Raw genomic sequence first — 25,139 nt, 5'->3', positions numbered from 1 at the left:
CTGAGGCATTTGACATTTCCATACAATGTCTTATTGTAAAGACTATGTGATATGGTATTGCACGAGTCTTCAACTGGTTCACCTCCTGTCATTCAGGGTACATTCAGAGGGTGGCAATGAGAATTAAGTCTTCCCCATACCCCCCTGAAGAATACAGTATATCCCAGAGTTTTATATTAGGTCTAATGCAGTTCAATGTCTAGATGCTTACACTTAGAAATCTCCTTACATGGAAGACATTCACTGTACCACTGCTTTGCAGGTGACATCCAATTGACTTTCTGATCTCTCAGGAGAGTATGGCATCTCTTGCTTCTTTAGAGGATATTCGAAACCCTACAACTAATTGGTTGAGGAATAATCATCTTAAAGCTTAACACAGTCTAGACTCAGGTCTCAGATATCCATGCCCCTCTCAGGATTTTTGCAGCTTGTGGACTTTGCCCTCTTATTTTGCATGTAGAAGAACCAGTGTAAATTTATGTCTAAGGTACAGGAATCCAGTGTGACACCACAAGATAAGAAGCTTACATTTAAGGGACAAATAACCTCTGTAATAGGATCTTTCACCTGAAAAATATCACATATATCAAGTATCTTTTGCAATTTTAATGCCCATCTACTACTGTAACTACTGTAATGCTTTTGCTGCCCAGCTCTTAACTTCAAAAGTTGCTGCTCATTCAAAACTCTACTGCTAGGCTGTTGAGTGGTATACTCTACTCATTTTGCAGAGAATGTACTGGGTTTCTGCTAAATGCAGGATTCACTACAAAGTTATGGTTGTTCAACCCTAAATGCATCCTTGCAATCTGAAAGATAATGCTTACTCTCTCATTCCTCTCTGGCAGTTCCAGTCTTTCTTTTTAGCTGTCTTGGATCTGCAAGTGATTTCCAAGATGCATCAAAAGACTTCCAGAGTTCATATCTTGTCATACTAAGTTCCTTGCTTGAGGGATTCCCAATATGTCAGTTAAACAAGTACTCCACATTTGCTCCCTTGCCGCTTAATGCTTGTCTTTCCATCAGGCTTTTAGCGATGAAGACTTGCAGCTTGTACTTTATTCCTTTTAACTTGTTTTAACTTTTATTTTTCATTTGCGATGTGATATCTCTAAAAATAAATATGCTAATAAACAAAAACTAAAAGACCAGACTAATTAATTTCAAGTAGATTACAATCAGACACAGTCAGTTACTTCTTTCCTTCAGATATGCCACGAAAGGTCTGATACTGGTAATTAAATAAACGATGGTGAAACACAGCTCACGGAGTTAACTTCAGCTAACTGCATTTAATCAAAAGGATTCACAGTGGGGCAAACAGCTGCCTCACCTTGTGGGCGACACCATCACATCCCCTAATTAATTATAATCTACCCCTGGAATGTAGCACTTTATGATTTCAGTGGCTAGCCAAGGTCCTTTTACAGCCACCCATATATGTACCTAATAAATATATGCATAAATGTAAGTGTTTGGCAAGCAAGGAATCATATTGCTTAGGTGCAAATAGGATATGAAATTGCACTTCTAGGTTAATGCTTAAATATCTGCAAGGAGAAGGTTCTCTCTAGTGTACTCTGTGGATAACTAGAAACCACACCATAACAGACAAGATAAGAAATTGCAATTCTAGGTTAATACTTAAAATATCACCAATGAGAAGGTTCTGTTTAGTGTACACTATGGAAAGCTAGACACCGCAGCATAAAGTTTTGGAGGAATTATAGGATCTTGGGTAATGATAAGATGTTAAGACTGAATCACTAGCCAAAATACATTGATTTTTTTCATTCTTAGGAGTTTGTATGTGTTTTATGCTATACACAGTGCAGCTGTTTGGAAAGCACTCACTGAAACTCTGAAACAGCAGAGACCTTGAGTGCTTGCGTATACAGTCTCATATGGCTGGGCGTATACAGCCTCATATGGCTGGGTGTTCCCTTCTACCGTATAAAGAATCAACCATTTTGACATGAGCAATGGGCACTTGTGTATGAAATAAAACTTGCAGCATGCAGAACTAAAGTAAAGTGTCTCCCCTTGTTCACTAGCGCTGATTCCACAGACGGTTATGATGGGCCCACTAATAATGACATACTGATGCATTTCTTGCTATAAACATCTTCTGAATTCCTTAACAAAGACACAGACAAACAGTACCATGAAGAATAATACAGCTCTTGACATCTTTGTTGTGATAGCAGTTATTATTTATTTATTAACAAAACCACAAAAGAAGAAGAAAGAATCACATAATAAAAGCATGTAGCAACCAGTCTTCTACAGAGATGAAACATTGTTATCATTATGAAATTGAAGAAAATGTGGTTACAGTTCACTATGTCTGCTTAGATTTTCTGTTCTACTATTTCTTCACGGGTAGAAACAACTTTTCCATTGACTACTTCCTCTACAATGGTCTTCACCTTTCTTGTGGTAGTGACGACTGGTTCTGAAAAGGAATGCACAGCACAGAGCTCAAACCATGAACTGCAGCAAACATGTCTGCTTATCAAGCCATACTAAAGCAGTTAGTAGGAAGCAAGAATACCACCACTGTAGATAATGCACTGCTTTGCAGGCCATGGAAACTGTTTAAATGCAATAATTAGACTCAGGCAGTATTTAAAATAGATTAGCACTATTTGTACAGCAAAACTGCAGAAACGCTCTTTGTACAGCAAGATTGTAAAATATTGTAATTCTGCTGAATGAATCACTGCACATAACAATGATAAATTCTACAAAATTCAAATGCTGAGAGGTTTATACAATAATATATTAAAGTAGCTTAAATATATATTAAAGTTACATTCACAAGACAGTACAGTAGAGATACATGCTACTTATGCAGAGAACTCACACTGGCTGTGTCTTGCAGCAGTCCCACAACAGGAATTGTGAAAATGCAGTACCAGACAAGCTATCATGATCTTCTTCTTCTTCTGGCTTTTCCTGGTTAGGGGTCGCCACAGCGGATCATCTGTCCACTCATGATTGGCAGTGGAGTTTTACAGTGTCGAGTTGTGAGCCCGGCGCCCAACCTTTCACAGAAGGCACACACATGCACACACTCACAACTAGGGCCAATTTAGAGTGTCCAATCCACCTACTGCATGTCTTTGGGATGTGGGAGGAAACCAGAGCAACTGGAGGAAACCCACACGACCACAGGGAGGACATGCAGACTCAGCACAGAAGGCACCCCAACCGAGAATTGAACTGGAGAACTTCTTGCTATGAGGCGGCAATGCTAACCGCTGCACCACCGTGGCCACCCTAGACAACCTATCATGATGTACTCCATGAATTAAACTGTTGACTTTCTCCTCCATTTCTCCAGGCTGCTAATAATGGGGCATTATAAGGTTAATTCTTGCTAAAGAGGGAAGGCCTTTCACAACAAAAATTAGTGTTGTGACAGCTGTGACATGTGAAAAGTATAAAAAGATCAAGATGCATATCTGTGATGACTGAAGCCTGAAATTACTAAGAAGATACCTGGACCAAGTAATTAAACTATATGAACAAGAAACTCGATGCTTAACATATACTTTACAACAAACTGTGCAGAAGTTGTAGCTAAACAAGATGAAATAATGGAACGCAGGTTAAAAGTAACAACAGGGATGGGTTAGAATAGGAAGAGCTAATGTCAGGCTATTGGACAACAAGATAAGTTAGCTGCATGAAAAACTAAAGATTTGAGAAGTGACGCTATATGTAGAAAAGGAAAACATACCATGGCGAACAGGCAGTGAGGTATGGCTCTACCAGGATACAAGCTTTGTTAAAGGAAAGACAGTGTACAAAATGGTGCATAGTACAAAAAGTAAAGGGTGACAAAGAAAAACTGAAGGAAAACAAACACTCCTCTCTATACTAGAAGGTATTGTATAGGAGAATGTCATAGGTTAAAACAGTAGACAGATCACATGATGTTGGGAATATGGTTGATGAAAAGCTTACCTGGAGAATTAGGATATGATTGTAGAACAGAAGACAGCCTCTCCTTTGGAAGCAACTACAGAAAATAGAATTGGTGAAAATGTTAATGGATATATAGCTTAAGCAGATGGTAAGTATGTGGGAGGAGAACATGCCAACTTGGTGCTTATAAACAAGCTAAGAAGAAAAGAATTAGAAACTAAAATGTACAGCTACAGGAATGGGTTACGGCAGGCCTAAACACAAGATTACTGGGTGGGTAATGAGAAGACGAATCATAATCACTGGGAGAGCCACCAATGAACTGTGTGCTGCCTATACTTTAATTTATTTACTTGTTAACAGGGGAGAGTACTGTTCCACTGTAGACCCCTCAAAGCCATGATCCAGGCCAAAAGGCCAGGAGTAAAAGCAGTTTAGAATACTCATAGATATATCTACTAGACATGCAGACCAGGAAACCATTAAGGAGCTTAGCCCAAATTTGTCAGTATCCCAAAGCACCGTTGAGTTAAGTAACTCGCATAAGGCCACACAGTAGGCAAATTAACGTGAAAAGGCTCAAAGGCTGTACATTTCACATATGAAGCAGCTCATTTACAGATCAGACCTTTAGTCCACAGGACTAACTGCCAGACTTCAGTCATTTTAAGCAGCATGTTTTAGGAGCCAAAAAGAAGCCAAAGTACATGGTCAATGGAGATCAGGACTTAACCCTAGACACTGGAGCTTGAAAAGGTAGATACCTCAACTACTGCACTATTATGCTATTTATAGTTAGGATAAGGAGATAAAATGATAGAAGATGTGCTTCAGCACTAGTAGGGAAGGGGAAATCCTTGTCCTACTCCTAACCAGAGTGATGTGTATGAGAGCAGTTGAGTTAGCACATACACCTGACCAACAGTGATCATCTCCCTGTCTGATCTTTTTTAACTCTTTTTTGACTTAGTAAATATACTTGGCATAAGTGCCTCCTTTCAGGATGATTTAGGAGCATTGGCTGGTTAAATTACTTCCTCAAAGTCACACAGTAGGCAAATGGAGAGAGGGTAAATCCAGGACTTCAAGATGAATCGATTAGGAGCTGATAGCCTTAAACCTCTGCATAAAACTGTCAGAGCCATAGTCATAATCTTCTGTACTAAACCTGAAACAATACTGGGATATACCACAAAAGCAGGGATGTGAGATTATAGGAAGTACGACTCTGATCTGTTGGAACAAAATATGGAATCAAGCACTCGTTTTCCCTACTGGCCCATTCTTTCTCTGATAACAGGAAGGAGGAAGATTAAAGCAAGGGAAAACAGGTGCCATCTGGCACAGATTGAGATTTTCTTTTTATATTATACTATCAATTTTCCCTACAAGTGGCAGTTGACTACCAAAGAAAGGCCTGTGATACTGATTTAAGTGCATATGTGTGCATGAGCTTAAACACACACACACATACACACATACATGCGCACGAATATACATCACAAATTGCTATAGTGTTATGACCTGCTTTGCCCTTTTGCTCACTGCTTGCTTCTCCTAAGACTCCTCCAGGTGGCAACTCTGCAGCGGTTCAAACTGTCTGGATCCCCTGAGTTGGTTAATTTAGCCTTGGCTGCTCAGTGCTATCCTCTGTTTGGATCCTGAAATAGCTTGTCCATCAATCAAATCTGGACCATGGGGGAAGCAGTCAGGACTCATCTCCATCCCAGTCTACACCACTAGGCCATATTTCAGGAAATGTCATGGAAAGCATTTTACAAAGCAGGCTGGTGGAGATGCTGTATGCCAGTCTTTGAGCAGATGACTGACAATCATGACCTCACACAGCACAGGTCTGACCAGTCGAGTTTGATCCATTTGTGACTTTTTCCTTAACGAAGTGGATAAGTCAGGTTTGTGGTCTATCTGAAATTTAGCAAAGCCTCTGAAATAGTGCACTAAGGTAGACTGATAGGAAAATTATACAGCGTGAAACTGAGACTAAATAGGCTAAAGAGGAAAAGAATTTGGCTTCTGATGAATAACAAATGTTTTTTGCTATGAATATGACTGTCAAGGGAAATTGACTAAGTGATGAAAGTGTCACTAAGTGTATTGCTGACATTGGTCTGTTTTAATATAAATGCACCAAATATTATGCAATGTAAAAGCAAAATAAGCCTAAATGACTTACTTAAAATGTTGGTGTAGTACTCATAGATGGGGGTGGGGTTCAGAGAGACCTGTAACAGCTTGCACAGTAAGCAAACAGGTGAGTGGTGCAACTTAACATAAACTTAATGTGATGTATATTTGGGCCCAAGTACACCTGGGGAACTTAGAAGGCATGCTTTTTTAATGTTGTTGTACTAAAAGTTGAAATTGGGAAACAAGGATTTGGATGAACATCACCCCAAGGTTACGCATCCGCTGCAACAGAAAAGGTAGCAGTGAAAGTTACAACAATGCTGAGATGCGTGATGAAGGAAGTGGACTACTGCAGTGATAATGCAGTTGTCCTATAACAGTACAGGGCACTATTGGAGTGGACTACAGTGATAATGCGGTTGTCCTATAATAGTAGAGGGCACTATTGGAGTAGACTCCAGGGACAATGTTGTTGTCCTATAATAGTAGCAGGCACTACTAAAGTCAAATATTTTTATATCTGCAGAGCTCTGTACAAATATGGAGAGCATACAGAAGACGGTAAAACTGCCACAAATACATGCACGATGTCACGAGCATGCAACACAGGGGTAGGCAATGGAATATGATGTCTGAGGCAATAGTGCAATTGAAATTAATAGATCAAACGTTATTTGGGATGAAGTAAGGAAATGCTTCAATAAGGAAGGGCAGTTGTACAGGTAAGCTGCAGTACTCACAGTAAGACTGCACAGACCACTGGCTTTTTCCATTTGGCATCTTGTCGCATTTCTTCCATGACACCCTATTCTTGTTCCTTTTCATCATTTAATCTCTGCAAATATTCTAATTTTCCATTATCATATTTGGTTCCAAGGTCATTTTGAAAAAGTGTTTGGTTCAGTTAATCCTAACTGGTTATCAAAGTGCAAAAAATATACTTTAGAGAAAAGAATATAGTACAGGAATATATGCATTCACAATGTTGTTACTGAAAAAGTGGTGTGGGGTTAGAATTAATAGAGCAGTGAGAAAAGCAGTCAACCTGAAGCATAATTGTAAGGTGAAAGATGCAAATCTAATGCAAGAAAAATGCTTTTTTAACAAAGGATACCAATATTCTGATGGCATATAGCTCAAACAGATTTAAGAAGGGTTAATGTCTCGAAGAATGACAGGGACAGTGAAACAGGGGTAGTTGTAGCAATGAGAGGGGATTAAATAGGTAATTAATCCTGTTAGCTATTTAGTTGGTATACACACACACACACACACACACACACACACACACACACACACACACACACACACACACACACACACACATACACACGCACACACACACACACACACACACACACACACACACACACACACACACACACACACACACACGCACACACACACACACACACACACATACAAATCCTATAACGGATCAGTATGGAAACTACAAAATGACTGTAGAAAACAGAGAAAGCCCCTTTGAGTGGTAATCACATGATATTATCCAATAGTTACATGAAGAGGATGATAAAATAATACAAGATGAAACAGTAGGGATGGAATGACTCCTGGAGGGGATAATCCAGTAAGGAAGTAAGGCAGGGTGTGAAACAATGTTAGTAAAGGAAAACAAACCACAGAAGGGCAGGAGGTTTGAGAATGCTGGTGAAGGAGAATAAACTAGTAAGTGCAGGACATGAGGTTTGACTTGAGAATGTTAATGAAGGAAAACAAACCATTGAGGAAACAAGACAGGAAGCTACAGAATGTTAGTAAAAATAGTGAATCCACAGATGGAGCAGGAGAGGAGGTTAGATAATTTAGTGAAGGACAATAAAACATTGGCAAAGCAGGACGATAAGTTTGAAAATGTTGGGTTAGTAAGATCAGTACAGAAGTAAATGATTAAGTTGCATACACACATAGCGTGATAGAGAGAGAATAAACCTTTAGACTAGCAACAGGGCATATGTATGACAGTTTAAACAACTCCTACGGCACAATAAACACAAAGATCTACGTAGTTCAGGAAGCATAGCCTGTACCTGAATATGCACAAAATACCTGCAAGAAGCAAAAACCTCACCTAAAAAGTCTGTTTTTTACTAGGGCCTACAGCATGACATATCCATATTGTGCATTCCCATCTCTCAAGTTAGGAAAAGCGTCCCAAAATGGAAGAAAGTGTTGTGTTCCTTGTACAGGCTTACCTTTGACAGCTTCCTTTTTGGGAGGCTCTGCTACTGTAACAACTTTACTGGACTCTGTGCTTTTATCTGCAAGTCTGCAAAAGAATAAAGAGAGGCAACAGTTAGACACAAGAAGGATAAATGCATTGTCCTGCGGAAAAATAAGAAACCAGTTATGTCACTTACAGGTGTTGTGAATATATTCAGGTGACAGCCAATACACAGGACAGAAATATGCAGACATTGTTTCTGTAGATATACTACTATGTGCCATCAACATAGGATTCCTGCACCTATCTAAGAATTTCATTGCTTAAATAGATGTGGTAAGGAATAGGAACCTGTTCACACATGCAAGAGATCAGTATTAAAGCATTGCCAAAGAAGTCGTACTACTTCTGTAGGACTACTATAGCTTGTCTATAACTCAAAGTGAATCTTACTTTACTAGGCCTTACTCATAGCACATTACACAATGCTATATGAAAAGTACAAGTCAGTCACCCCCTACTCATACTGCATTACACAATACTGTATGAAGAGTACAAGTCAATGGTCCCCCCTTAATAATAACACATTACATAGTGCTGTACAAAGAGTACTTGTCAGTCCTTTCATCTCAGTACATCTCTGTCCCACAATTCTTATAACACATCACCAAGTACCATGCTGAGGATTTAAGTCTTTTCCGCTATGCTAACGTTTACTCATAACAAATCACATAGTACCATGCTGAAGATACAAGTTTGTCCCTCTATGCTAGTCCCTACTTTTAACACATTATATAGTACTATACCAAATTTTCCACGCTGCCTCATTATTCTAACATTTACTCATAACATACTACATAGTCTCATGCTGAGGACACAAGTCAGTCCCCCTATGCTAGTCTAGTACGTACCATAATGGATTACATAGTACTGTGCTGAGACCACTATCTGTAGTAGCCAGGAATGTTACACTGGTAGAAACATGTTTATATAGTGGAAAACTCACACACATATATGTGCACACAGACACACACACACACACACACACACACACACACACACACACACACACACACACAAACACAGAAACGCACACACATGGCAAACTGTGTCCCCATGGCAAATAGCATCCCATGGTGGACTGGCTAGAGAATACAGCAGGCACCCAGTTGCCCAGAAAATGGTTTACAGTCTAGTTCTATGAATCCCACACAAGCTTCTGCGTCCCCATAGCACATACCATCTCATGATGGACTGGCCAGAGAATACAGAAGGCACCCAGTTGCCCAGTAAATGGTTTACAGTCTAGTTCTATGAATCCCACACAAGCTTCTGCCTTGTATGAAATTGTGTACCATTTTTGTTGTAAAGAATAGAAACATTACATATCTGGAGGAGGGTCTGCATTTATAGGAAACATGCATAGCCTGTGGCATTGTTCACTTCAGATCTAAATTACAAAAAAAATTACAATTACAAAACTGATGGCCTATCTACCTCCCACCCTAATTCTAGTCCTGCAGTTATGAAAGACACTGCAGACCACACAGCATAAAATATAAACACAGAACCAATGTATAACAAGAAAAAATAAAATAAAAGCATATTTTTAATTGTTTACTTTTTGTAGTTTCATTTTGGAAAAATATCAAACATACACTGAATGTGAACCCAGTTAATAGACAAGAGTAGCAGTTGTTCACTGCCAGTTAAAATATTTAGACTTTTTCAAAAGGGTAGATATAAATGTAGATGATCAACCGCTGCATTACAGTTTAAAATGGATGGAAAAAATAAATCGTAGCAAAGTAATATGAAGCATATCAAAGGTAAGTTGTACCTATTAGTCTGAGATTTCCATATGGAAAGATTTACTGTATCAAGGGCTCCTGACTTTAAAATGACTGCATTGTAACTCGAGAATAAAAAAATGGTTTTGTAGAGCTTTACATTCTTACCTGACATCTTCTCCTTCTAGGAGGCGGCGATATTCAGCAATTTCTTGTTCTAGTCTGGTCTTCACATTAAGTAGAATAGTATATTCTTGGCCTTGGCGCTCAATGTCATTACGAACGTCCTGTAGCTCCAGCTCCAGTCTGCTAATCATGTCTTGGTACTGTCTTAACTGATTAGCATAGCGACCTTCTGTATCCGCTAATGTGCCTTCCAAAGCTTGTTTCTTTAAAAAAAATTAACACATATTTAACCGCTCTATCATTTTTAAACACCAGTTTTGAAGAGCACACATCATCTGGCAGTTTGAATTCTTTCACATTCTCAAGTTTTATTTTGCAATGTTTATTATCAGATCCCAGAACAAGAAAGTTGCTTGGGTCTGTCGATATACTCACCCAGGATACACCATTTGCAGTGTATGTGAAGGGCTGTAATTCTATCAAATTCTGTTGCCTTCATTTATGTATTTATTTTTTCAAGAAAATCAACTATTCTCTTTACTTAAAGGTAGTTATTCACAGACTTAATATATTTAGTAGTAGGGTGTGAGGCCAGAAAGAAGCATAGCTCCTTGCAGTTAGAAATAAGGAAGCTTGTTTTTACTGACTATTGTTTTTCAGTTTTGTTCATTAGCATACCAAGTTTCACTGTACAGTTCATATCCACAATAAATAAAACTTACTGCAAATATCTTAAGGTGAACAGTTTACACATTTAAGATTTAGCTGGTCATTTTTCAATATAAATGTTCTTCGATTTGAAATGCATTTTTATCTCATAGTTCTTTCACTTCTAAATATATTTTTAATATAAATTTTTTAAGATTAAAAAGACATACTATAGTCTGTCTCACATACACACATGCACACATATGCACATATAACACCATTTAAACTCATGAGATGAGAATAATAAAAATATGTTTCTTGCTTTTATTTTTCGCTCTTGATCTTCAGAGATATGTATGCAGTCATTTATGTAATAGTTTGGTGTAATATCAAGAATATTTTCTTTGCATTTTAAGAAAAGAGTGCATTTGAAGACCCATAAATCATATAAAGAGGATAAAATGCAAATATATGCAGCAATGCACCATGTCTTATCACCTACCATGCTTAGAAGTGACTGTAGTTCAATCTCCAAGCCTTGGATTGTGCGTCTCAGCTCTGTCATTTCTGTCTTAGATGACTGAATAGCTTCGGTGCTAGTAGCAACTTCCTTGTTCAGAGCATCAAACTGCACAAAAGAAAAAAAAGAAAAAAAGAAAATGCGCACTCACTGGTTATATATATCACAGTGCTCAAATGTACATCTCATACTTTTAAAACAAGAACTTCAGACATAAATCCTGACCTACCTGTTCTTTGTGCCACTTTTCCATTTCTTGACGGTTCTTTTCAATCATGGTTTCATACTTTTCTCTAATCTCCGCGATGATTTTAGAAAGGTCAACAGGTGGGGCAGAGTCTACTTCAACATTCACAGCACCAGTCACTTGACCATGCAGGCTGTTCATTTCCTATGGAACAGTATAAGAACATTTGTCACTTATATAATGGAGGAAGGCCTAAAGCCATCACAGTACACATATTAGCTGGACATCATTATTGCTGACCTAATCAGTATTTTTGAAACACAACTGACTGTCCAAGAATTCAGCAGGATCAGTGCTATATACAGAAGAGCAAATGGTTACCTATCTGTGTCAGAATAAGCTTCCTGTTAAACAGATTAACTTAAAATTTGAATTTGTCCTCCATTCATAGATCAGTTACAGCTACATGATTCTGCCTATACTCTTAGAAACAATGAGATCATCATATTAATTAGATCTCTTTTTCTTGAGCTACTTGTGAGAAAGCCTTTTACAAAATTGCCCTTGCTTCATGAACAAGCTACCCAATTAATTAAATTCTTTAGATAAACTGCAGGTGGGTGTCTCAGAATAAAAAGTTGATGGGTTGAATGTCTGCACATACCAGGCTGTGCATTACACACAGCTGCATTTTGACTTTTGCATAGTCACTGAGGTAGTACTATCGGATCCATAGCCAGCCTTAGGGATAGCCAACTAGGCAGCTGCCTAGGGCGCCGTTCTAGCAAGGGTGCTTTTCCAGTAATTATTTGGTGAAGGTAGACCAGGATAGAGGCACCAGGTGGTGTGTGTGTGTGGGGGGGGGGGGGGCATGGAGCCCTTTGGCCTAGGGCACCAGATGACTTAAGGCCGCTCCTGATTGGGTCATGCACCAATCTTGCTGCCACAAGAACCCCTGAAATTAGGGCAGCATAATGTCTGGAAAACTCCATGGCTATCTGGATGAAACCCCTACAGCTGGATTTCCCACCTTTCTGTGGTCACTGAAGAGGTAAGTCAATGGGATGCAGTAAGTTTGAGATCAGTAGGAAAGGGCTAATGAATAATAGGCACTAGACAGAAAAGGATTAAGGTGTAAATTACATAAAGAAAATTACTTTTAACAGATAATGTTTACACAGTGGTTTTCAACAATTTGTAAAACATTTATTCCCCCAATGAATGGAAATATTCTTACTTCTTCATGTGTCTTCTTGAGGAAGATCAACTCCTCCTTCAAGCTTTCAATTTGGAGCTCAAGGTCAGTTCGGGCTAAGGTCAGTTCATCCAATACTTTTTTCAGGCCATTGATGTCCATTTCAACACCCTGCCGGAGAGCAAGTTCATTCTCATACCTGTAGATAACATTGTTACAGCTTTATGAATGTCAGCGTTCAGAAAAAAATGTCTTTTAAACATTGCCAGTAGTATGTGTCCAGTTAACTTAGGTATTCCACTTTGGTGACTAAAAAACATCCTCTAAGCCAAGATCTCTTTTCAAGGGTAAATGGGATGGTGAAGAAACTCCATAACAGAAAGGTCACGGTATTCACAGAAAATAAATACAAACCATTAAATTGTTTTGTTCTGTCTGTGATGCTATGACTTCACATGATCAATAACATAAAAAAAAAACACAATAAGCCAAAAATATAGTTAACTTTATATTTTTAAGACTGAACATTACAAAAACAGACCTTACAACTGGTTGGTAATGACACAGTAAAAGGGCAGAAAAGTGTCACTTTACTATACTTAAAAAGAAAACATTTACACATGGTCATAATTAAAAATGCAATACTGAAACCATTAATGTCAGTGCCATTAATGCAGCAAATACTATGATTTAACTGAAAGCTAGTTACAATAGCAATACGCAGCATTCAACTTGTATGGCAGCTGGCACAGTGGGTTAAGACTGTACACTGCAATTCCTGTGGTACAAGGTTTTTAGTCTCTTACCCCTTATTTGCCTATTGTATGACCTTAAGCAAGTCACTTAACCAGACAGTGCTTAGGGCAGCTGAGAACTTGAGCTAGGCTCCTCAATTGTCCCCTGGAGGGTAAGCCTAGTAACTACCTATGGCATAACTCAGAATGATCCCTTTACAATTTAACCTACAAATGACATAACTGACTATTGTTTCTATTATAATAGCCAGGTCTTTTTGGTTACTCTGAATGGTTGGTGTCTGTGAGGCTCTGCTCATCTGGGAGGCCCTGCTATTATTACCAAATTGAAGATTACACAATAAGAAATGATTAATTTGAAGGATGAGGTAGGTACATATTTCTTACTACTTTACAACTACAGGATCCTTAAACATAACTAGTACTAAGTACTACAAACCTGTAGTTGCTGTAAGTCTACTATTGATCACAGTCCCCCAACCATTTAAATCAGATTGTGATGTACTTAACTTGCTGATTTCTATCCACCAGCAGTACTGCAGTTGTTAAGAAGCAACAGATCTTCATGAAGGAAGGAACCAAAAGAAATAGTTTTATATGAATTTTACTTAGTTTAACCAGTTAATGCTTTTGTAGTGCAAAAATACTTCTTCAGACTGGTTAATGAAAATAAACACAAACCTTTGAAATATTCATTAGGTCACATAACTAATTAAATCACAAATAAAAGTTCAACTAAAAATATATCAGCAAATAAAAACGAACAATGACATAAAACATTTCCTCCCCCTAAACTTAAAAACTCAAACATTTAATGAATAGTCATCAGGTAGCTTGAACGTTTTCTAAACTACCTAGAGCTTAACTACATTTCATCTGCATACCCCAAACTCAAGAGAAAGGTATCCTCTCAAATACTTTTCAAACTGGCTGTTCACTGCCTTTGCAAACAACCTGACATGAGTTTTCTTGTCTCTTCAAGTGCACCTTGGAACAAGATTTCTACACCATGACCCACTAGTGTTTCTGCAAATGTTGATAACAATTAACACCCATAAAGACTAAACAATGTTGCTTACCTCACAAATGCTTAAAAAGCAGTAAAAGTTTCTAATAAAAGACCCAACTACCATCATGCCTTAAATACAGTGACCCTTTCTGATGTTAAAAATAAATCTAAGCCTCAGTGAACCAGGCCTGCTTTCCTCTTTGCCCACCTCAGAGAACACTGCACCTCTGCAGGTATACAGTTCCTTACCCACTGACCCTATCATCTTCAGGTGTCTCTTCCTATTCATTGTTACCACTAGTCAGTTTTTCGCACATTTACATTTTTAGTCAGGTAGGTGAATTGCTTCTGAGACCCTTTTCAGCTGCAGCATAAGGCAAGGATTTTAAAAGATATAATGCAATGCACATGTCCGAGTCCAGAAATCATTCCATCTGATTACACACACAAAGAAATGCACATTTTATATAATACATAATGGCAGTTTATGAAAACTATGATTATAGAAAAACAAACAAAAGAGACCTGATGCAGACATTAAATTATATAATATATTCAACAAAAAACAAAACGATAGAAAGCTCTGAAAGGTTAGGGAATAAATTAAAGAAAAAGAACACATTGATAGAAACTGTAATGGGGTGAGACAATATGGAAGTGAAAAAGGTAGACAGGTAAGACAGATAGATAAAAAGCATAGTACAGAAGATTGAAAGTCATGAACTGAGTGACGGGAATGGAATTAGTTTTCAGAACTACCCGCACAGAACTCATCTTCTGACTGGGTAAGGAATCTTTGTCTAAAGAAATGTAGGGAGTAGCCATAATGGTTAGATTACAGGCCATCATTAGAACTTCTCTAAACTATGACAGAACTTGTTGTCAGGAGATGAAAGAGGAATATCCAGCCATTCCCCATCCACAGGAAATGGTCTGAGAAGCATATTTAACTACAGAGTTTGCTTACCTTCTTTATGCTCATCCCTGGACTGTAGGGAATGAATGAAAATCCTTTTACTGCCTTAAAGAGGCAAGCAACCTCTTCAAAGTAATGTGAAATGACCTCTAAAGTGAAGTGTAAACAGAGTTTGTCACTCTGACAGTCTCAGCAGCCATAAGTGTGCATACATGTTCTCTAGAGCAAGCACCATCACTGCCTAGTACTTGTATGAACAGCAGGTGCCACTAGGGGTCAGATTTCCTGCTCTTGTGTACCTTGAAATGTGTTCATTTCTGAGCTGTTGTCTCCTGCAAAAATACCATGTAATGTTTCTGTCCCTTGTTCACTTATTTGTTTTACATATTTATATCTTTGTTGCCCAGTAAAGTTCATTTGAGCATAAATCATTTCCAGTGAAGTGACAAGCAAAAAAGCTCAAGAAAACCGACATAAGTGTGTAGAATCAGAGTTAACAATTGCACAAATGTGTGGATTACACACATTGACAGGGTGCCATAGCTGATTATACGCAGTGAATGAACTTCATATAGCAACAGAAGGGAGGAGGCACAAAAACACTGCAGAAAAACATATTGATAATACCTTACATGAAACAAATAAATGCATACATTATGGCACTTTAATAGGTTCATAGGTAAGTACTAGGCTATCTGCCTGAGGGCATCTATAAGCCTAGCCAGAATGTGTTGGCTTTTGCAGCCCCCTTAGATTAGTTTCCTGTGCCTCTGTCCATCCGAGCCACTGCAGTGATCCCTGGGGTATATTTTCTGTTTCCTATCTACTCGTCATGGATTCTCTTGAAGAGTGTTAGTGAGGGGTTCTGCCTAATGTAGATTGGAATCCTGTTCCAAAGCATGTGGAGTCTCTGGGACAGGAAACTATCCCTCCAGCATGTCCTATTTATCGTTGTGGTGAGGTTTAGATCCCTAGAGCGTGTGGCTCTTGGGGATTTGTTTTTTTTTTAGGTGGAGCATGTCCATCAATTCTGGGTTGGACATGGCCTTGTATGTCAGGCAAAGATCACCTCTGAGTAAGCGGTATGCAACCGAGTACAGCTGGAGTTTCTTCAGTTGGGTTGCATAGGGCATATGTTTGAGGCCAGTAATCCTCTTGGTGAGGTACTTCTGTGGTCTTTCCAGATGTTGCAGATGTGTTGTAAGGTACATCCCAAATGGGGCATTGTACTCTATGATGGGTCTGATGAGTAGGGTTGCCAGGTTTCTTTGCGGCTAAAACCGGACTAAAGTCACGCCCCTCGCATCACACATAACTCCACCCATTCCCACCCCCTCTCCCGCCCATGCCCCACCTATTTTGTGACATCACAGTGACATCAGCTGATGGGACCACCCACTTTGATGGCTTAAGCCGTACTTAAAGGGGAGAAAAGAACACAGGCGGCACTAATTGCACTGCTAGGCTGCTGCAGATGTAAGTACCAGTATCGATGAAAAGTGTCAATATGGTGCATTTTTCTCCAGTTATTTATTTTCTATGTTCCTAAACCTAATTATGGATGATCCATGGAGATAAAAGGTCAAGAGCTAGCAGCCTGTGCACATGGTGGTAAATCTGATTAAAAAAATCCAAAAAAATGCAAGCAGTTATCTTTGCTATTAAAAAATTGTAAGTTTTGATTTACCCCATAAGATCGTTTAAGTCAATAACATCACTTTACTGCTCATTCAGAAATGATCTTAACATGCCCTTGCATTTTGAAAGTTCTGTCAAATACTGTTTGTACTGGGGCATGGGACAGGTACTCAGTTGTTAAGATGTAACATATTTTCCGTTTCGTACTTCGGATTAGGAAGTTTCAGTCCTTGGCTGCGCCTGTATTGGGTGGGGGTCAATTGAGCTAAGTGTTACTGCCCCTAGTGTGATATTTCAGATGCTAGTACTTAAGATCTTGTACTGAGTCCGACTGACCTCCCACTCTTTTTCTTTACATGTCACATATGCAAAAAATGGGATAAAGGGGTTGTGGATGAATGGATTTCTAACAGGTGACTTATGTTTTATGTTACTTTCAAAGTATACGTCATAATCTCAGAAAAGCACACATACTTTAAAGAGTTTCATTAATGTTTTTCTATATCATGCCAAAGTTGCGGGTTAAAACAGGTAACTTCCTACAACAATGTGCTCTAATACAAGTTTACGAAGATGGAGACTGGACCGCTATGCAGTTGTAAAATGGCAATAAGACTGAATGAAAGATGACTCAAGCCTCTAGATCTAAGAAAGATGCACGTAGGAAAAGAAATCACATGCAGCTAGCACACTTGCCATTTTCTGAACATGGCAAAGAGGTAGTTTTATTTTTCAATGTGGTCCCTTGCGACAGAATTAAGTAAAAGCAAAACAATGTTGGGTAACTGCAAGTGCCCAAAAAGCAAGCTGCACAATTTGTTTCATGGAATACGGTTCAACATAGTAGATGAGGATAATACAAATCAGGGCATGTTAATTGCTAGCAGTATTACACTGCATGGTGAAGTTCTAAAATCAGTCTGAGTGTACTACAGTGCAACACTGGGAAATGTTGGCAGAGTACTTAAGCATTTTAAATCTTGCTATAAGATTTCTTTTGTCACTGCTTGGTAGTTGGTAGGATAATGATAGCTAAAAAAATACTGTTTTCCCACCGTGGAGTACTGCCTTCCAGTAATATCTCTACAATCCGAATAGCAGAAAATAAAATTTGTCCATTTGTATTACATCACTGCCACTTAAGTTAATGTATGTACTGTCTAAACTATGTAGCTACCAGGAATACTGAAGTTAAAAGCATTTCATTGTTGTGTAGTAGCTAGTAGTGTATCGTACCGCTCCCGTTCGAGCTGGATACATTTACTTTCTCCTCTCCTCTGGCTGCACAAAAAAATCCTGGACTTCATGAGTCCGGTTTTAATGAAATTTTTTAACTGGACAATTTGTCTGAAAACTGGACAGTTCGGTCAAAAACCGGACAGCTGGCAACCCTACTGATGAGTGATGAGTAGAGGGGCACAATAACCTCTTTTGTTCTAGATGCGAACCCTTTTGTGATTAGGTGGGTCACATAGAAGGATTTTCTAACCACCTTGGCAATATGATTATCAAAGGAGAGATTACTATCTACTTGGGTCCCCAGATCCCTTATTACGTCTTCCGTATTTAGGGGACTACCACCTATGTGGTAGTTTGTGGGTACTTTGTTTTTTCCAAAGGGGATGAGTATGCACTTTTTGGCATTTAGCTTGAGGCCATGATTTTGACACCAGGTATCTGTCTCAGTGAGACCCTTCTGGAGGATGTCTGTATCAGCTGGAGAGTCAATTATGGCCCCCAGTTTGCAGTCGTCTGTGAACTTGGTCAGCCATAGTCCTCCTGTGCTTGCCTGTACCTCTGAAATTGAGACATGAGTCAAAGAAGCTGGCTTAGCAAAATACATAACAGATAAACAGTGCATGTAAGCTGTCCATAAAATATGATAGGATATTAAAAGTAACAGAAACAAAACACCATCAATGACTCAAGTATTCAGGAAACTCCACAGCTGCAATTGTGTGATAAGGCAATTTCTAACTCATTCTTGAAGAATGATTTTCCCCTAGTTTTACTGGAGTCAGTCTACAAGCGGAAGACCATACCATAATTTGCCAACATAAACAGGGTAACAAGACACCACTAAAATGAATCATGAATTTTGGGAAAGATGTCAGATATGAGGAGAAGGATCCATAAGTCATGTGCTTACTATAACAATAGATCGGTAAGAAGTAAGTACGCCTTAAGTAACCAAGAGTCCTACACATTACAGATACTAGGACCGCTCAGCTGATAAAATTTCCCCAGGTTGCCAGGTTCCACCTTCCCATCATGCTATAATGTATCATTCTCACTTCCCAGTTCTATGGTCAAAAGGACTAATGCAAAAATTAAGAGGAATTGATAATATGCCCAATACACCTCATTTTATGGGAAATGGGGGTATTATTACAACAAGCATAGTACTTTTGTTTCTGATAAGGAGGAGGTCTACATTTTTTTATTAATAGGACACAGTCCTTTGAAAATCCTCGTGGGTGGCACTGATGAACTTATGCATAAGTTCTATATAGACCATTTTGAAATTATCCCTAGAAGAAAGAGTTCTTACCTTATTCTTTAGAGAATTCTACCATGATGGTTTATTTTTTAATCTGCCATCACAATTGCAATAGATGGAGACATAGGTCTTAAAATGGAGTAAAAGTCTGTGGTATAAGCAGCCACTTTAGTTACTCAGTCTTCTATGGGTGAAAGAGCTTTTAAATTTCATTATTGCAGAGCGCTTTTTAAATCTCATTATGTCATCCTAATAGTACTAAGAGGTTTGCCTAAGAGAAATCAAGGAATTTAGTAAGTTAGGTGGTTTTAGACTTGTGTTCAGTTTTCAAGGAATATGCCTGGTGGTGTAATTTGACTATGAACATACAAAATGTATGTATGGAGGAGAGGAGATATGTTCTGCAATACAGTCCTGGGAAATGGTGTTAATGAAGTTGAGGAAAATCTGCACATTTGTTGATAGTGGTGTATGTTCTCCAGTCTACAGATGGGTACTTAAAATCTCTTAGGAAAATTATGTTTGATTTAATAGTTAAATAATCTCCTGATTTCAGACAGATATTGTGAGCAGTTGGAAACAAAGAAGGAGTTTTTTTAATTACCAGTGACATAGTGGTTAGATTGTTTATTAATTCTAGGATGTCTAGCAGTCCAAGGTCATTTTAATGCTGCATTTGTCATGAGGTAATATAGTTAGCATCCATCATCGCTGAAAGATCTGAAAAAATAATAGGTGCTAAAGCAAGATAAGCAGGCAGGATGTGTTTACTTACTTTTATTTATGTGTATATGTGTGTGTGTACAGAGTTGTTTATTTTCATGTTTAGACTGCTAGTACTGCTCAGTTTTAGCTTTATACAGGCCTATGCAAATTTTATTAAGTTGGAAGGTCCAGAAGCCTGAGTTTACTTTAAAAAAGGAACACTACGGTTAGAAAATGTTTTTAGAGAAAATGTTGAAGCCCTGTGGCAAGAAGTGCCTGACATCCCCGGTGATACAAAAAGGACTACAGGCAACCCCCACCCATGATTGCATACATTGGATCCCCCTGGAATGATCCCAGTTATAGAGTAATCTGTTGAAATTGATTGCTTTTCATTTGTATTATGACATTATTTGAGGTGAAGGAAAGACGCCGCTCAAGAGCAAACCCTTTCCAGACTCTGTCACATACACTGAGAGCTCATCAATGTCTGTCTTCATCTCCACTGGGGTGGACCATCTGAGACTGTTCACACACAAATGGCAATGATCACACTGTATGCTCACTTTGGTTTGAGGGATCTAAGAGCCCCTGGTGATATCACAAATCTTAACACTAGAAAGGCATCTAGTTATCTCATTTCACTGTCTTTGCTGTGTCTGATGAGTGGAACATCTGTGTGTTTGACAAGTGAGTCACTCGTGATTTGAATAATGTCTTGAGTGGTGGAATGCTGCTGTGGTCATAGGGGCGTTGACATTCAGCATGGGTGAAACTTAGTTTGGGAGAAACTAGAGGATCTAGGTGCGTGTTTCGGTTGTTTAATAATAAGTGGGTGTAGGTACAGTGGGAACTGTGCGAACAAGTGTCTGTTGTTTGGGGTGTGCTAGTACAGTCCATAGAAATGCAGCGGAAAGGATATCTTTATAACCTTAGCATGTGTTGGCCACATGTGATGAGTGATATAGTTAATAGAGAGTTTGGCCTGTAGTCTGAACATGTATTTATATCTCTCACAAGTGGATTCTATATTAGGCAGCAGTAACTGTTTGACACTGAAGATGAAACAGTTATTACAAAGCCATAGGATGCCTAGTGCAAGCAGGCTGGCATCAGATAAAATAAGGACCAGCTGTGATGTCATGGTACCAGAAATTTGGGATGCATAGGCAGAAGTTCACTAGAAACTATACTCCAAAAAATGTTAAACTCAGCATGACCATATTGGATAAATGGTCTACTACAGGAGAAGACGTACATGCTGAACAGTTTGTGGAAAGGTACAGTCTCAGGTAGGCTAGACAAGTGAATACCAGTTACAGATCCCCTCCCTATATTGTCTCAGCTAATCCACATCTTACTCTTAAAAGCTATTCCTTTCCCTACATCCTAAGTCCCCACGTCCTCTAGCTAAAACTCTGATCCCTTTATGTTTGTCTGATTTTATTATACTTTATAATAATGTTCCACCGCATACTTGTACTGTTTCACCGTGCTAACTTTATATTTTGAATGCATGTTACATTACATGTGATCATTTCTCATGCATGAATGTACTCCTGGAGAGCCCTATATCAGCTCTTTAGCAATGAACTAGGTCAGTTGTAAATAATCTTATGGCCAAGCTCTTTCTACATACCCTATTAACTTCTAATATTATCCGTGGTTCTGCCAACACTATGACATCTGTGCCTCATTGTATTAGTACAGCATGTATCCATCTCATGCTTTTGCTTAGGCCGGCCCACCATTGACCTCTGCTTGCTGCTTTCATTCTCAGTCTCAACCCTTTTATGCCTTCTGCTCTCATCTCTCTTTTTTTCAGCCCCTGCTATATCCTCAATATTATGAAGTATTTATTTATATTTTTGTTTGTATGTTCATTTATTCATTAACTGGTTTAGCTCACTGATCTGTGTCAGCCCATTTTCAGCCACAACTTGGTGCATAATAGTACGAGTAAATGCAATACAGATGGGCATTTTAGAGTAGTCAGTCAACTAGCATGTTTTTGGAAGGTAGGTAGAAACTGGCAAAAACTTGTACAATCTCAGGGAGATCATGCAAACTCCACACAATGGCTGAATATCAGAGCTGAACCTTGCACCATGGTGCTGTAAGGCAGAAATTTTATCCACTGTTTTATTTATTTATTTATTTGTTTGTTTGTTTGTTTGTTTATTTATTGCATTTGTTTACTGGGGAAAGTCCACTGGGCCTAAAAGAGCCCATTTTCAGTGGAGGCCCGGGGAGAAAAGCTCCAACAAGAACATAGATACAGAAAAAATATAAACATTAACTGGTGCAGAAGTAGAAACAGTGCTACAGATAGTAAGTACAGTAACATATACAGAATATGTACATAAATGCAGGAATCTAGTTTGTTTGATTACAGTAATATATACAGAAGATATACATTAAAGCAGAATTCAATGAATTCAATTAGAGAGGTATAAACAGAGATATATTAATCAGTATTATTGTAGCAGTATCAATAAGTGAAGATAAAAATAAAAATTAAATATGGATAGCTTCACTATGCTGCACCATGGAGAATCTCACGTAGATGCACTTTCATTGCTTTAATACATTTTCTCATCTCACTTTGAGCATCACATTCCTATACCTCCCTTGATCCTGCCATATATTGCCCTAGCTAATGACTTCTTAAATATCACAGAGACCTCAGGGACTCAAGTTTTGACATCTTCTTAGCATCCATCATAGAAGCAAATTTCATGATAATTAGAAGGATAGGTTAAGATGCGATTTGTTTTGTTAAATCAGATATCACAGACAGTACCCATTTTCCATACTTTTCAATGTGACACCACTTACTTGATTCTGAAATCATCAGCAGCAAGCTTGGCATTGTCGATCTGCAGTACCAGTCTAGCATTATCGATGGAAGCGGCAGAAATCTGTAAGACAAATTCATGTAACAATGAATGCTTTCGAATCACAAGTACTGCAATGATTTACAGCAGCTCATTACTCTGAAGATGTTCACAAAAAAGAAGGCACTACATTTCACAGAACTACTACCTCATCTAACTGCTTACTTCACTTCTTTCAGTTTTCATTTCATTAACTAGATTAGCATATCGGGGATGCATCGTTTGATTTCAGTCATCAGCCATGAAGTGAATCCAAAAAAAGGTAGATTATTTATTTACTTATTTCTCTTTGTTTACTGGGAAAGTCTGACTGGGTAATACCCGTTTTCAGCAGAGGCCTGAGTTGAAAAGCTCCATTTGCTTAAATTGCAACATACTTGGTTCCAGCTGAACACAGAGTAGTTACATTTCTATTTACATTTATACACAAATAGTAGCTACATTTATACATTCTAAGATTTTACAGAGGTAGACGTCACTAAAGAGAAAGCCCACATGCAACTTAGTGGCTTGTACAGACAGTAGTTATGTATAAAGCCTGTTTTGTCATTTCAGTGAGAGATTGCGAGTATTCTGTTTAAGGAGAGTATTTGGAGAGAATCATATGGTGAACACAAAGTCTTAATCTTTTGATGAGCATGTGCAGGACCAGGACTGGTTAATATGTATTTTAAGCAGTGGTTTAAAACTACTGAGTTTTTTATTGAGATACAGTGAAAATAAGCACGGTACACAACCTAAAAAGGGCACACAAAAAACAATGTACATTTTATAGCAGATCAGTAAACACTCAAGAAATTCCACTAGCAGTTACATCACTGGGCTGCATCTGAAATGAGTTTTTGTTTGATTCCCTTCCTAACAGTTTGTGGATAATCTGGTACTAATGCTATGATGTATTTTCACTAGTTATAGGGATACAGTGCTAAACCACAGACCCAAAACTATTGTATTTCTCAGCCAATAATTCTGAAGATATACTGATCATTTTGAAAATATTTATGGTAGCTTCATTAGCCTTCCTGGTTTGCTTTAGCATATTGCATTGTATACTTACATTCAACAATAACAGAAAAAATCAAGGTCCTCTGTTATCTGCTCTGTCCTTTTCTGAGCAGCTAGCACCCCACAGCTGCTCCAACCATGCCATGTTTCCTAGCCCACCACCTTTATAGGTTCATAGGTTCATAGGTTGGTACTAGGCTACCAACCCTAGGGCCTATACAAGCCTAGCCATAGCAATTCCCTGGATATTTCTTCCCACAATATTTACTTCCCTGGACCCCTGTCTAGCAGGGTGACTGACATGATCCCCGAGGTGAATTTCCTATCTCCCATCTAATTGTCAAGGTTCCTTTTGAAGAGAGCCAAAGAGGTGCTCTGCTTGACATGTATGGGCAGTCTATTCCAGAGTATGGGGAGTCTCTGGGTCAGGAACCTATCCTTCCAGCATGTTTTGTTCATTGTGATGAAAAGGTTTAGATCCCTGGAGCATATGTCTCTGAGGGATTGGGATTTCTTCAAGTGGAGCATGTCCAACAGCTTAGGGCTTGACATGGCCTTGCATGTTAAGCAGAGATCATCTCTGAGTAGACGATATGCCACAGAGTATAGCTGGAGTATTTTTAGACGGTCAGCTTAGGGCATCTGCTTTAGGCCTGTAATTCTTTTAGTGAGGTGTTTCTGTGGCCTTTCCAGCAGTTGCAGATGTCTTGTGAGGTACATACCAAACGGGGAGTTGTACTCTATAATGGGTCTAATGAGGGATGAGTATAGTGGGACAATGACCTCTTTTTTTTCTTAGACATTTCTGGGGGCATTAGATGCCTTACAGGCTTCAATTCACTCTGGTAGCTTGTTCTGCTGTTCATAAGTTCATGTGGTAATATTAGATTATTCATTCAGAATACCATTAGTAGCCCAGCCACAATAGCCCAAATTGTAGGTACCCATTGATATGATAAATTTACACCTGGTTTTGTCC

At 38.6% G+C, this 25,139-nt stretch overlaps 1 protein-coding gene across 1 annotated transcript in view; it reads right to left on the bottom strand.

Moving 5' to 3' along the window:
- Positions 1–2,198: 2,198 nt before the first annotated feature.
- KRT17 (keratin 17) overlaps positions 2,199–25,139 on the bottom strand; it is a 54,364-nt gene continuing 31,423 nt past the window's right edge. The window contains exons 3-9 of the mRNA XM_044054932.1: positions 23,097–23,179; positions 12,778–12,934; positions 11,583–11,744; positions 11,336–11,461; positions 10,228–10,448; positions 8,301–8,374; positions 2,199–2,458 (exon numbers count right to left, since the gene is read on the bottom strand). Of these exons, the coding sequence (XP_043910867.1) occupies positions 2,355–2,458; positions 8,301–8,374; positions 10,228–10,448; positions 11,336–11,461; positions 11,583–11,744; positions 12,778–12,934; positions 23,097–23,179 (927 nt within the window). The 3' untranslated portion in view covers positions 2,199–2,354. The remainder of the gene's footprint in view (positions 2,459–8,300; positions 8,375–10,227; positions 10,449–11,335; positions 11,462–11,582; positions 11,745–12,777; positions 12,935–23,096; positions 23,180–25,139) is intronic.

Source organism: Protopterus annectens, chromosome 13.part0 (genome assembly GCF_019279795.1).
Source record: "Protopterus annectens isolate FY-2018-M chromosome 13.part0, PAN1.0, whole genome shotgun sequence".
NCBI lineage: Eukaryota > Metazoa > Chordata > Ceratodontiformes > Protopteridae > Protopterus > Protopterus annectens.
This window is presented reverse-complemented; position numbering and strand designations above follow the sequence as displayed.